Source organism: Elephantulus edwardii, unplaced genomic scaffold (genome assembly GCF_000299155.1).
Source record: "Elephantulus edwardii isolate Elephantulus edwardi_28Jun2011 unplaced genomic scaffold, EleEdw1.0 scaffold00304, whole genome shotgun sequence".
Taxonomy (NCBI): domain Eukaryota; kingdom Metazoa; phylum Chordata; class Mammalia; order Macroscelidea; family Macroscelididae; genus Elephantulus; species Elephantulus edwardii.
Window position 1 is genome coordinate 769,941 of NW_006400054.1, and position 14,086 is coordinate 784,026.

The 14,086-nt window shown below is 58.9% G+C and overlaps 1 protein-coding gene across 1 annotated transcript in view; it reads left to right on the forward strand.

Moving 5' to 3' along the window:
* Positions 1-6: 6 nt before the first annotated feature.
* Positions 7-14,086, forward strand: part of MMP17 (matrix metallopeptidase 17 (membrane-inserted)) — an 18,220-nt gene continuing 4,140 nt past the window's right edge. Inside the window, exons 1-8 of the mRNA XM_006900997.1 lie at positions 7-56; positions 6,122-6,254; positions 7,158-7,287; positions 7,848-8,131; positions 8,509-8,685; positions 9,560-9,650; positions 11,505-11,587; positions 11,681-11,833. Coding sequence (XP_006901059.1) covers positions 6,215-6,254; positions 7,158-7,287; positions 7,848-8,131; positions 8,509-8,685; positions 9,560-9,650; positions 11,505-11,587; positions 11,681-11,833 — 958 coding nt within the window. The 5' untranslated portion in view covers positions 7-56; positions 6,122-6,214. The remainder of the gene's footprint in view (positions 57-6,121; positions 6,255-7,157; positions 7,288-7,847; positions 8,132-8,508; positions 8,686-9,559; positions 9,651-11,504; positions 11,588-11,680; positions 11,834-14,086) is intronic.

The window sequence follows — 14,086 nt, forward strand, 5'->3', positions numbered from 1 at the left end:
CCCGCGGAGGGTGCGCTGCGCCCGCGCCCCGCGCCGAAGACCTTAGCCTGGGAGTGGTGAGTGCGCACGGGGGAGAGGGGGTGCTGATAGGAGACCCCAAGCCTGAACCACTTCCCCGGCAGGACCGCTGAGGCCCGGGCCGCGGACCAGAGGACAGAGCCGCATGTGGGCCGACCCCCAGTGTGGGGAGGGAAGGGGCCCAGGGCGCCCAGGGCGCCCGCAGCGCAGGTGCCTGCGGGGTGGGGGCGCAGGGCCAGAGACCCCACTTCGGCTCTGTGAGTAAGGGGCTGCTGTGAGGGGCGCCCCGAGAGGCAGGCTCCCGGGTGAGTGGCAGGGCGCGCTCTGAACCGGGCTGCGGGGTGTGGGCGCCGGCCTCCCCGCCCCCACTGGGCATGAGGTTGAGGTGCCCCATTGCCTGTCTTCCCAGGTTCCGTCCTGAGCCGGGTGGGACCCCTCCCGGGATCCCTCCCAAGCTCCAGTGTACCCCACTCCCTCCCTGGCGGCCCCTCGCATGGCCTGCTGTCCCACCTGCAGGGACACCCCTGGCGAGGGCCAGCGGTCTCTCCTGTGCAGCCCCGGGGTCGGGATCGGGGTCCCCTCCTCTGGCCCGACTTTGTGAATATCGGCCAGGCAGGCGGAGTGAGGGATTCTAGGGGACAAGCTAGATCTGGAGCTCCTAGCCTACACCCCCACACACACGCAACTAGGGACCCGGCTTGGCGCCGCGTCTGCCTGGCACCCATCCGCGCTCCGGCATTGGGGTCCGGGATTCGGAGCCGAAGGAGGCGTTGCGGGCCCGTGGCCACAGGTCCGGGAAGGCAGCCTCCGGCACCGCGTCCGCGCCGCCCTAGCCCGGGGAGCCCCCCTGCCCGCTCCAGCTGCGGCGCCCCCCGGCGTCCCCCGCCCCCTGTTGTCCTCGCTCCCTTTTGGAGTAGGGAGATCCTGCACTCTTGGGGCGCGTACCTTGGGGTGACTTCTCCAGCTGGTGGGAACAGAAAAGCAAGCCCTCATCTATGGCCCGTCAGAGGCTGACCGAGCACGCTCCGGGGCTGGGGCCCGTGGAGCCCCTCTCGTGCAGCCCGCGGTCAGGCCCGGCCGTCCTGAAGTTTCGCACGGGTCCCACCACCACCCCGGCAGGACCACGCAGCCCTCGCCTCCTCCCCCGACCCGTCCTTTCCGACCCGGGAGCCCGAGCCCTGGGACCCCTGCTGCGACCGGCGCCTGAGAGCCGCTGAGCCCGGGAGCGGCGGGCGCGGACGGCGGGGTCGGCCGGCCGGGTGGGTGGAGGCGCAGGCGCTGCGGGCCGGGCTTCGCCAGGAGGGAGCGCGGCCTCCTCGGTCTGTGGGCGGAGGGAGGCCTCTGCTGGCGGCCGCGGGAACGGCGCTCGGTGCGCGTGGGGGCGGGAACGGGTCGGATTGAGGCGGGGCTCGGCCACCCCAGCGACCTGATGGGCACCAGGTCTGGGGCCGCAGCGAGGACAAGAGCCCTTTGTAAGCAGACCCAGCCCTCCAGTTGGGACTGTGCCTGGCTCTGTGGACATCCTCGCCCCGCCCCGTAGATTAGCATCCTGACAAAGGCGGGGTGACCCCTGGTGCGCTGGCCACAGTGGGAACAAAAGAGCCCCCTGCTCCCGCCAGGCTCTCTAGTAGAGAGAGACTTGGGGGTGCTCCTCCGCCCTGGTCCCCGCTCTCTAGAGTGTCCTGCAGTTCACCAAAAATCTTGTTCGTGCCCTGTGGATATCCCTGACCCTCATTTTCTGCAGCAGCCACCAGGCACTTGGTGCCACCCTGGAGAACACCCCACTTCAAGCACTGTCACCTCATTCCTCCTTCCGGGAATGTCACCACACAGGACACAGACTGGCCCCTGCTGGAAGTCCTGGGAGGCAAAGGACAGGAGGCCTGAGGATGTCCTGGACCTGTTAGCCTTTGATGTTGAGTTGTCTGGCCCTACTTCAGGCACATAGGATATGGGACAAGCCCCTGCCCCATCCTGGGAGGCATCTTCCCTGTGCAGTCCTATAGTCAGGGCACTGCTGAGCCAAAGTGGACTTGACAGGGTGTCCATTATTCTGCTACCCAGTGGACTCACCTCCTGCCAGGGGTAGGGACATAACTTCCTAGTTTGGGGGTCAGGGTATGAGGACATGCAGGAGATAGGTTTCTGGCTCCTGGGTCAGCATCTTGCAGGATAAGGGCCAGGGAAAGCGACAGGACTGGGTGAGGCAGCTGCCTCCCTGAGATGTCTACGGAGAGGTGGTGTGGTGACAACCACCCTCACACTTAGCCATAACTGTGGCCCTGTCTCCAGCCGCTCTCAGTGTGTTGTAAGCCTGGCTGGGGCAGGAACGTCCCCTCATGCCAACAGCCTGTGCACCTTGGAGCTGTCAGCCTGAATCAAAACAGGAAGGACAGTGATCTGGGGGCATCCCACCTGTGAGCAGCCAGAGTTGAAGGCACACAGTGTGACAGCCGAGGATGTGCTGGGTCCATTCAGCAAGGCCCCAAACAGGGCTGTGCCTCAGTCTCCTGTCTGGTGGGTTCTGTCCATTTCCACACGCTCACCCCTAGTCCTCAAACCTCAGATAACTCTGGCCTGTGCCTGCACTTGGCCCTTGTCACCTGCTTGTCCCTGTAGGAGCCTTCATCTGCTCTGTGGGAGAAAGACAAGGCAGTTAGCTTCCATAGGGACCAAGCTGAGGAGGTGCTCCGGGCAGTTCCACACTGTCCCCCTCTGGGATTAGAGTCTCCTGGACCAGAGTCCAGGTTTCTGGTTATTGGTAAAGGGGACTCGCCTGTGCAGTGGTTAAGCTAATGAAGTGTTTATGGTTTGAACGCACCATCTGCTCCACTGGCAAAAGAAGAGCCCTCAGACCTGTGACCTACTCTGTGCCTCAGTGTTCTCTCCTGTAAAATGGGGCAGTAGGAGTGGCTGCCTCACGAGGTTTGTTATTCAGCAGAAGCTTGCTGCGCACCTACTGTGTGCCAGGTGTGGGACAAGACAGGAACCTCAGCCCCATAGCTCCCGTGGGCCCCTCTGAACTGCTGTGTCACCTAGAGGGACCATCCTCTATCACCGAGGCGACATCCACTCATCACGTGGCAGATTGCCTGTTTATCGCTGCCCGCCCCAGGACTGCCCGCTCCCAGTAGTGGGCCCCGCCCTAGGGTTCCCACAGCCCCTGGCTCAGCACCAGGTGAGTGAAATTGAACAGTCGGGGGTCTGTGAGCATTTCCCTGCAGAAGACGCTGAGTATGGGGTCCAGAGTGCTCTCCCCCGTGGGCATGACAGGAGGATACCTGGCTTTGCTGACCATGGTAGTGTCTGTATGTGGAGATATAGTCACATTACCCCATCAGGCCGCATCCCTGAGAAGAAGGGATGGATGGGGAACTCTGCTGGGGACCCGGGGGGGGGGGTGTCTTTGCCTAGCCAAGCCTTGGGGTGGCGCTGCCCTCTGTGCCCTCTAAGCCTGTTTCTCCAGCTGCTTAGGTTGGGTTAGATGTGGGGTGTGATGGACAATTCCTGACACATCCTGCCAATGACCACCAGGGGCTATGGGTATGGACATCAAGAGAGCCAGGAGTGCCTGCTGCCTTGGAGTTACGGCTGGACCCTATGTCTCCTCCCAAACTCAGCCCTACTCCCCCTCACCAGCAAGTCAGCCCAGCCTCTCCCGTGTCTTGTGCTCATTTGTGAAATTAGTCTGGCAGCAATGGATTGTGGGGTTGTCAAGAGGCCAAATGGGGTATTTAGTTCAGAATGTGCCTGCCCCCAGCAGAGACCCCAACCTTCTCATGTGCAGCCCAAACGAGCACCTCACCATCCCTCCCCTATCTTCATCCTCCATCCCTGCCCCTTATTTTTCCTCCTCACCCCTACGCTCCGACATTGACCATCTCTCTCCATCCCTCCGCCCCTAACCCACCAAGCATGTGTCACTGAACACACTTGGGATTAATAGTTAGAGTACTCTAAATGTACTAAAGTCACTGAATTGCATTTAACAGCGAGTAAATGACACCTTTGTGACGCGGTAACACCACCACCACATTAGGACAAACAGTGACAGAGCAGAGCAAGGTGCTGGTGCTGGGTGGCCAGGGAGCCAGGCAGCCCCACTGTGTTGGCCACAGGCTTGGAAGATACTCCGCAGATTCACCACCTGGCCTCAGTTTCACCATCTGCAGTAGTGGCCAGCTCATGGACCTTGGGTTGATTCCCTGAGGGTCGTAGGAGTCACCGTTACCGACACTGGGGCTCCGCAGCCCTGGGATTCCCTTCTTGCCCCCTCACACTCCTGAAGCCTCTCCTGTGGCCTTCCGGAAGGTTTACTCGGCTGCTGCACAGCCCTCCCAGCAGCAGCCTCCCGTTGCCTGGAGACCGCAGTCGCCTGGTGACGATGGAGGCAGGACCAGACAGTGGGTGGGAGTGGCTGGGTGGGGAAAGGACCTCCTAGGACCTGACGGTCTGCTGCATGCTGAGTGCCTGCCACTACAGGGAACAAGAGGAACTGTCTGAAATAGGGGTGTACACGCCACCCCTGCCCAGGCACCCAATGGTGGGGAGCAGGAAGGGGGTACTCCCCCTGGGGAGGAGTTCAGGCAGAGGCATGCTGCCAGCCAGGATGCTTGGAGGTGGAGGCCACCCCACCCTAGCTCCTGCCCCTTTGTAGGGTGCCTGGCCCGAGAGCAGCTCCCCTGGCTTGGGCAGCCTTTGTCCCTGGGGAGGGCCACATGCCCACCCCCCTCCATCCCACTGGAACTGTACACTGTCTTCACCTTTCAGACCAAAGTGTCCCTGACTTTGATCACTGGAACAAGCAGCACATCCCCTTCTGAGCCCCTCTCACTACTTGCTCAGGGACAACTCGGGAGTCTTCTTCACCCCCAGACCAAGACAGGCCCCTCATCTCTGTACCCCAGAGATGCAGAACTACCTGCACCCCAAGCCCAGCAGGGGCTCATCCTGCCCGGGACGTCCCCTGGGGGTCTCCATGGCCCTGGAGGTCAGGGGTATGAGGAGGGTCCTGTGAAGGGAATGAAGGGATGTGAGGATGGGGCTGTTATCATCATGTAAGCCAGAGGGGGGCCACATTGGCCTCCGGCAAACCTGCCTTTAAAGCTTGCTCTGCTCAGAAGCCCTGAGGGCCCAGAGCTGGCCTGGGGCCATGTGGGATGTGGAATCTCCCCAGGGCCCAGGACTGGCCCGAGGGCATGTAGGTCAGGGAAGTCTCCCTGGGACCAGTGGGATGGCTTCTGCCTTGTTGAATCAGAGCTCCGGAGGAGCGGAGCCCAGGGCTGCTCAAGATCAAGGCCCAGTATCACTGAGCTTCCAGGCAGGGGTGGGGAGGTGACCACCAGGCTTGGACTTCCCCCGAGGGTCCAGCTCTGCTCCCCCTCTCCTGAAGCACTCACCTGGACAGACCCTCCTCAGCAAGGGAGCTTCCTGGAGGTGGTGGCAGGTGCATGGTGCCAGACGAAGGGTGCTCACAGTGCAGTGTGAGCAAGAGAGGCCTCCTAGTGGGGTGTGCATGCAGGTGCATCCATGTATGTGTGTGCGTGTGGCGTGGTGAGCATGTGTCCAGTGCATATGCAAGATTATGTGTGCGGCTATGTGTATGCATGTATGCGTGTGTGAGGATGTCAGTGTGCTCATGGATGTGTGTGCACATGGATATGTGTGCGTGCTTCTGCAGATGTGTGAGATTGCACATGGGGAGGGTGTGCACAGATATGTGTACAGGTGCCCATGCATGTGCACGTGTGAGAGTGTGTGTGCACACGTGCTGACTTTGCTTGCACACTCAGAGCCTGCAACTGGCATCCTGTGTCTTCTCACAATGGCCACGGCTCTGTCAGGTCGGCACTGGCTGGGTTTAGGAGCCTTTATTTACTTCTTCCTGAAGAAGGAGTAAGGGATGGTTACTTGGGTTGTGCACTGCACTAGCTCACTGGACCCACACGGCATCGTGTGTGCTGTGATATAGCTGATCTGACATCAATTAGAATCAGGATTTTGTGGACTAAGGGTGGCCCTTTTGGTCTGAGGGGGTAGGCCCCCACCGCACCCCTCACCCGCACCCCTCATCCGCACCCCTCACTCAGCTCTCTGTACACAGGAGTGGCTGAGCAGATTCGGCTACCTGCCCCCCGCCGACCCCGCCACAGGGCAGCTGCAGACACAGGAGGAGCTGTCCAAGGCCATCACAGCCATGCAGCAGTTTGGGGGCCTGGAGGCCACTGGTGTGCTAGGTCAGTCCCCCGGGCGATGGATAAGGGGCTTCCTGCCTGATGTCCTGCGCAGTTTCTTTGGCACCGTTACCCTGGGTTCTGTCCACTTCCCCTCGCCTGGGAGGGTGGCAGGGGACGTGAGATCTCCCACCACCCCTGACTACTAACCCTTACAATGCAGTAAGACCCCAAACTTGGTGTCCATGGAGCCAGACTTCCTTAGTGGGAGCTCCTAGGGGACACCCACCCCATGAGTGTCCAGCCGTTTATGCCACAAGAGCTCTCAGCTTCAGGAGGGTGCCCACAAGTTGGGGTGACCACAAGGTGCCTGAATTCCTCCCATGACCACCAAGGTTTCTATCATACTTGCTGGGCCGGTTCTCCCAATCACTGGCAAACACCTGTGTGTAGACAGAGGTAGACAGGTGTGACTGGTTAATTGAGGGGCCTGGAGCAAGGACCACATTGGTGGCAGCGTGCCCCTCAAGGATGCACAGCTCTGCCAAACCCCAGAGCTGATTGCTCCAGGCCTTGCTAGTTTGGTCTGTTCGGGCTAGACTCAGACATGCTCTTTTGATTGGCCAGGGTTAAGCCAAGTCCCATCTGATTGGCCAGGGTCCTATCAGTAACCATTCTGATTGGTCAAGGTTCAATCACTCTAATTCTGACTAGTCAAGGCTCACTGTTCTGGTTGTCCGGTGTCCGTGCCACGCTTTAGTGACTACTTTGGATGTCTTCCAGTCCAGGTCCATGAGGAGCATAGTGCTCACCTGCAAAAGTTGGAACCGACCATGAGTGGTCATGTTTGACCCACAAATCAGGGTGGGAAGGAGGGAATGGGGAGGAAACAGGTGCACGTGGGTGGGTAGCATAGCTTGATGGGGACATTTGTTGACCTGCCCTGACCCCTCCTCATTTCCATAGATGAGGCCACCCTAGCGCTGATGAAGACCCCACGCTGCTCCCTCCCCGACCTTCCCACCCCAACCCCCACCCGACGGAGACGCCAGGCCCCCACCCCAACCAAGTGGAACAAGAGGAACCTCTCCTGGAGGTGGGTGAGGTCTGGGGCGGGGCTCACAACTGCAGGGGTCAGTGTCTGGAGGTCACGTGTTCACAGGGCGGGTCCAGGGAGAAGACCCTTCCTCATCTCCAGCAGCCCCTACCTGCTCGGGTCATGGCTGCATCCTCTTCTCAGAAGGACCTTGAGTCCTCCTCACCTTTGGTACTAACCCAAAGGTTGGAGGTTCAAGGCACCTCGTAAGACAGGCCTGTCCATCTCATCCACTGGAAACCTGATGGAGGATGAAGCCCAGTTTTGAATGGGTGGGGTCACTGCGACCAGAGGCAATTTGATGGTGGGTTTTGGTTAGATTTTTGGATCAGACCCACCCTCACCAAGAGTTCTGAGGCACAGCAGTTAAGCATTCCTCTACTAACTGTGAGGTCAGCGGTTTGAACCCACCAGCTGCTCCACAGGAGAAAGATGAGGCCGTTTGCTCCTGTGAAGATAGCAGTCATGGGGACCCCATGTCCTGTGGGGTTCCTGTGGACATTCATGTCCTCTTCCCATAGGGAGGGTGTCCAGCACCGGCTCTCTGTTTCCCTCTGCAGGGTCCGAACGTTTCCAAGGGACTCTGCCCTGGGCCGGGACACGGTGCGGGCGCTCATGTACTATGCCCTCAAGGTCTGGAGTGACATCGCCCCTCTCAACTTCCACGAGGTTGCGGGCAGCACAGCTGACATCCAGATCGACTTCTCCAGGGCCGACCATGACGACGGCTACCCCTTTGACGGCCCCGGGGGCACAGTGGCCCACGCCTTCCTCCCCGGCAGCCACCACGCTGCAGGGGATGCCCACTTTGATGATGACGAGGCATGGACCTTCCGTTCCTCAGGTGCATTGGGCGGCGTGCAGCACCTGGGTCCCCATAACTGGACTCTGGGGGATGCCAGGCTGGGGAGGGGCCCTCCAACTTCAGAGAGGCTGGGGACAGTCACAGCCTGCCTCATAGCTACAGCCCTGCGCTATCCACACATGTGTCTGCCTCACTTGAGGGCCTTCTGTCAGCGGCTGACCTCAGCCGGCCATGCTTATGTGCACACGGTCAACACAGTTGACATGTGGAAAGACATCTTAGTGGCACAGGATGCTGGGGGACCCAGCCTGAGAAGCCCCTGCAGGCCTCACTGGGGCCACAGCTGGGGACCTGCCTCATACCCACCCACCCACAGCCTATCCCCCAGTCGAGCTCACACAGCCTTCGTCTCCCAGATGCCCACGGGATGGACCTGTTTGCAGTAGCCGTCCATGAGTTCGGCCACGCCATCGGGCTGAGCCACGTTGCCGCCACCCAGTCCATCATGCGGCCGTACTACCAGGGTCCAGTGGGTGACCCCCTGCGCTACGGATTGCCCTATGAGGACCGCGTGCGGGTGTGGCAGCTGTACGGTGAGCCCGCCCTGGGGTGGCTAGCAGCCCACGAGATGAGGTGCTAAGGGGCCAGCTCCACACCACCAGGTCTCTGTTGGTGCACAGTGCACATCACCGCCAGCAGGTGGTGCTAGTGTCCCCACTGGGTGTGAGAACCAGAGCACGTCTGACTCACGCAGCCAGTGTGTCTGAGGACCCTGTGTGTCAACCTGTGTCAAGACCTTTCCTGTTTGTGGCTGAGTGGCGTTCACAGTGTATGCACCACGTTTTGCATGGTGATGGGCACGGGTGTGTCACACATGTTGCATGGTAATAAGAGTTGGTGGATCCAGATGGACAAGTGAATGTTACATGTGTTGTATGTTAGTAGACCCATGTATGTCATGTGTGCTGTGTGTCTGTGGGCATGTGAGTTGTACATACATGTGTTGCATGTGTTTTGCAGCCACACATGTTACATGTGTTGGGTGTTACAGACGCATGTGGAGATGATGTGTACTTCAGATATGTGTGTTGTATGTGTCATGCATCGGTGGACACGTGTGTGTTGTGTGTCGCTGGACACACACAAGTCACATGTGTTGTACATCAGTAAGCACACATGCATTGCATGTTGGTGGACACATGGGTTCGTTTCACCTGGTGTCTCCCATGGATGGACAGCAGTGGACAGTGCGTGTGGGTGTCTATGATGACCTGTTTCAGTCTCTGGGGTCACCCTGCAGCAGGGCCCACCTGTGTGGGGCAGGGCCTATGCCTCCTCCACCCACCGAAGGGCCTGACAGGGGTGGGGCTTAGGGGGAGGTGGGAGGGTGTACTTCCTCCCCAGACCTTGAGAAGGAAGGGTGGCAGTCCCATGAGTCCGTATATTTCTCCTCCTTGTTGCCCATAGGTGTGAGAGAGTCTGTGTCCCCCACGGGACCCCCAGAACCTGAGGAGCCACCTCCCCTGCCGGACACCCCTGACAACCGGACCAGCATCCTGTAAGTCAGCTGTGCCCCTGTCCCTCTCAAGAGGTCCCCATCCAGAGTAGACAGCCCTGGGTTGTCAGCTGTAAGCCTTGAGCTGAGTGATGTGGCATGTCTTTTCTTGAACTTCCTGGTGGTGCAGCTCTAAAGTGCTTGGCTGCTAACCAAATTGGGGAGAAAAGTCATGGGTTTGAGCCCACCAGCCGCTTCACAAGAGGAAGCCGTGGCAGTCGGCTTCCGTAACGATTGACAGCCCCAGACACCCTGCCGGGGGTTCTGCCCTGTCCTGCAGAGCTGCTGTGGGTCGAAACCCACTTAATGGCAGTGTTACTACTGTTTTGTTTTCATGCATGAAAGGGATTTAAAAAAAAAAAACCAACCCAAAACGTAAAGCTACTGCTTTCAAGTCAGAAATTACTCACACTGGACCCTCCAATAGGTTTTCAGAGGCTGTAAATCACACAGGAGGAGATGGCCTGTCTTTCTCCCAAGGAGCACTGGAGGGTTTGAACCGCCTCCCTTTGGGTCAGCAGCACAGCTCCTTACCCACTAGGCCACCAGAGCTCTCTAGGGAGCATCTCTAAAGGGAGTGAGAAATGTGCAGTGACCCATCGTTTCTTCTCCCCACTGACCAGCACTGTCCTGGGCACATTTATTCAGCTTTCCAGAGACTTCGCGTCATAGAAGGGGACATAAGTTTGAGCCCAGTGATGCATGTCACACCCTGCTTCTTGCCCTCAGTGCTCCCTGGGGACCTGGGTCCCACACAGACACGGCCTGACCCCACAGGACCTAGGAAGCTCTGTGATCCAAACAGCTGTATTTTCATTTTTCTTTCTTCTCTTTTCAAAACACGGCCATCAGCGTAGATTTAAAGACTTCGAGCTGTATAAAATTTGTCTTCACATTACACACAGCTGTAGGATGCTGAGCTGAGATGCCCCTGGTCCCTCGCCATCGCCAGTGACGCCACTGTGGACACACTCTCGGGCTTTGTGCCGAGAGTCAGGCTTAGGGTTGGTTTTGTGCAGGTAGTTGGGAGTGAGGGTTAGCGTTAGTTTTGTATGGACAGCTGAGGGCTCAGGGTTAACCTCCTCTTAGACTTCCACTCCCCTGACTGAGGACTAGGGCTGGTGTCCATGTACTTCCTTTGCTGCAAAGCCTGCCTCCATCCCTGAGTCTGGGGGTTATCTGAGCGCAGGACAGATTGGCCTTTGCTCTCTTGGGGACAAGGGAGCTGCTGTCGTGACCCCCAGCCTCGCCCCAAACCTCTACATTTCTGTTCATTCTGCCATACTCTCGGGCATTCTAACCCCTAACCACCTCTCTACCTAGCTGTGTCCACCCAATCTATCCTGTCCCCTGTCAGGACCACCTCTAGCTTGGCACATTCCTCCCAGCTGGTTCCCATCCAGAACACCCTGTGCCCAGCACCTGGAGCCCTTTCCTCCCCAAAGCCCACCCACCTTGCTGTGATGCCCCAGCACGTGCAACCCCCTACACCTTGTCACACAGCACGTGCAGTCCCCAGCACATCACATACACACACGGCTCTTCACCACATCCTGTACCTTCTGTGCCACACCTCATAGCACGTGACACCCTAGCATGTCCCAGAGTGCACACACGCGTGCACACACACAGAGTACCAAGGACATGCAGCCCCACATTACGTCCTGCTCCCCATCCCTCATGGGAAGGGAATGGAGGGGAGACCTCCACTCCACTGCCCCACCCTCCCTTCACCCCACTCCTAACGACCCCCTCCCCTAGCACAGCTGGCCACGCCCCGTCACAGCTGGTCACTCCCTAACCAGCCTGCCCTGTCCTATCCCCCCTGCATGACCGTTCACCTGGCTCCGGTCACAGGCCGAGGAAAGACGTGCCCCACAGGTGCAACACACACTTCGATGCTGTGGCACAGATCCGCGGGGAAGCCTTCTTCTTCAAAGGTAACAGCGGGCAGGTGCGACGCTGGGCGCTGGGAGGATGGGGACACGCCCCACCCCCCAGGCCAGACCCCAGCCCCACACCTGCCCCTCCAGGCAAGTACTTCTGGCGGCTGACCCGGGACCGGCACCTGGTGTCACTGCGGCCTGCGCAGATGCACCGCTTCTGGCGGGGGCTGCCCCTGCACCTGGACAGCGTGGACGCTGTGTACGAACGCACCACTGACCACAAGATCGTCTTCTTCAAAGGTGGGCCCTCCCGCTGAGCCATTACCTCTCCAGGCCACAGAGCGCTAGGCCTCCACTTCCACTGACCACCATCCCCAGGGCATGAGAGGCCCCAGCCCGTGGGCATCCAAGGTGCCCGGTGATAGGTATGCCTGGAGGAGACTCTGGGAGGAGTGTGGCAACCAAGGAAACAACCTGTAAAAGGGAGAAGAGCTTGCTGACCATGACCTCCCCCAAGGAGGACACCCCCAAAGGCATGGGGCTGGGTGGGGCCTGAGAGGCAGCACCCATGATCGAGCCATCTTTACCTAGGAGAATTGACCCCCTAAGTTCTACCCTGACTCAGGATGATGAGGAGACCATCATCATGGGCTAACTGCTGTCTTGTGTGTGGCTGTAGGATTTGGGGTGATGGGGACCAGAACCCCCATATTGTATGGTGGGCACCAAGGGCCCAGGTGAAACCAATCTCGTGGTCTGGACACAGGTTGTTTACTCCACCATCCTTCAGTGGGGCCCTGGGGCCTGAGTGTGTGGTCTCTGGAGTCCCCCAGGGGGCCACCACTGTGGGAGTCATGCTTTCCTTTTTAAAAAAAAATTTATTAATTTTTTGTTTGTATACCATCAAATCAGATCTGACTGGTACAGGAGGAAATTGTCCCTCCTTCTCCAGCGGAGCATCTGGTGGATTCGAAACTGTGTACCTCTGGGACTGCAGTGCAGCATCTTGCCACTAGGCCATCAGGGCTCCCTGTGCATTCCATTTTCAATAGAGAAATGTAAAATGGAGTGTTTCCGCAATAAGATCAGTCCCCCAGCATCCCCATGGGATGTCCTTGTTTGGTCCGTGGGCCTGTGTGGTCAGTGAGGTGGTCACAGAGTGAGCAGCCACCCCCCTACCACACCATATCTGGTGGTGGTGGTGTACACGGCGTCTCCCTTGCCCCGGAGAAGTTTTTGTTCAATTAGTGGCAAAGTCAGAGTACATGGTGAGGTGTCTCTTGGCCACCATCACAAACACCACAGGCTTGGAGCCGAGGTGATCAAGGAGGTGTCTGGTCAGAGCTCCTAGCAGCTGGAGGCAGGAAACTTTGCTCTTCTCCCAGTGACCCTGGCGTTCCTGGTCATCTGCCTGTGTTCCTCTGCCTCTGTCTTCACCCGGCTGTCATCTGTGCCTCTTTTCTTGTAAGGACACCAGTCACAGGGTTAAACTCACAGCCACCTGTCACTTCCCTGGACGCGTGGCACTGCCAGCTGCTGTCATTGGACCTGCACCAGCAGTCCTGGCTGTGGGTTGCAGAGCCATGTCTAGGACCACAGAGAACAATCCAGCATCTGGCCAGGGCTTCTGATCTGGGCTTGTCTGGAGCTTCCTGTGGTCAAGGGTTGTGATGTTTGAATCAGGGAGACATGGCGGGGGTTGGATCCTACTGAAGACGTTTGCCACTTCAAGGCCACCTAGATATGTCACCTGTGGGAAACAGCAGTTGTCCCCTACCGTGGATGAGATCTTGTTTTGAAATGGAGTTTTTAGGGGGAAAACCCAGCAAAGCAGACCCACTGCGGTTGAGTGGATCCCGACTCCCAGCGACCCTGCGGGACTGAGCGCAGGAGCCCGTAGGGATTCTAAGGCCGACGTCGTTGTCGAAGCAGACCGCCTCGTCTTTCTCTTTGGAGCAGTTGGCAGATTTGAACTTCTGACCTTCCAGTTAGCACCTGAGCGTCTTTAGCCACTGCAATGCCAGAGCTGCTTCTCCTCCGTCACTTCCCCGCTGTCACAGAGCAGTCCTGGCTCACGGCCACCCTGGGCCAGTTCTCCAGGGCTGGAAATCTCTACCCGGGAAGCCTGTCCATCTCTTTTCGAGGAGCAGCTGGTGGTTTTGAACCCCTGACTGTTTGGTTAGCAGCATAGCACTTGTCCCACTGTGCCACCAGGGCTCCTGGGTCAGCCTTGGGCATGTGACTTCCAGTCACCTCCAAGTCACAGAAAGACACAGATGGACGGGCCTGATGTGACGTGCACCGTCTCCAGCAAAGACACTCTCCCATCCTAATTCCTCACTGAAGGTGACCCTGACCCCGCGCATCCTGGATAGTGACCCCCCATCCCTGAGGATGACTCTGATCCGCACCCGGGAGGGTGACCTTGACCCCGCACCCGGAGGATGACCCTGACCTCTCACCCAGGAGGGTGACCCTGACCCCGCACCCAGGAGGGTGACCCTGACCTCTCACCCGGGAGGGTGACCCTGACCTCTCACCCAGGAGGGTGAC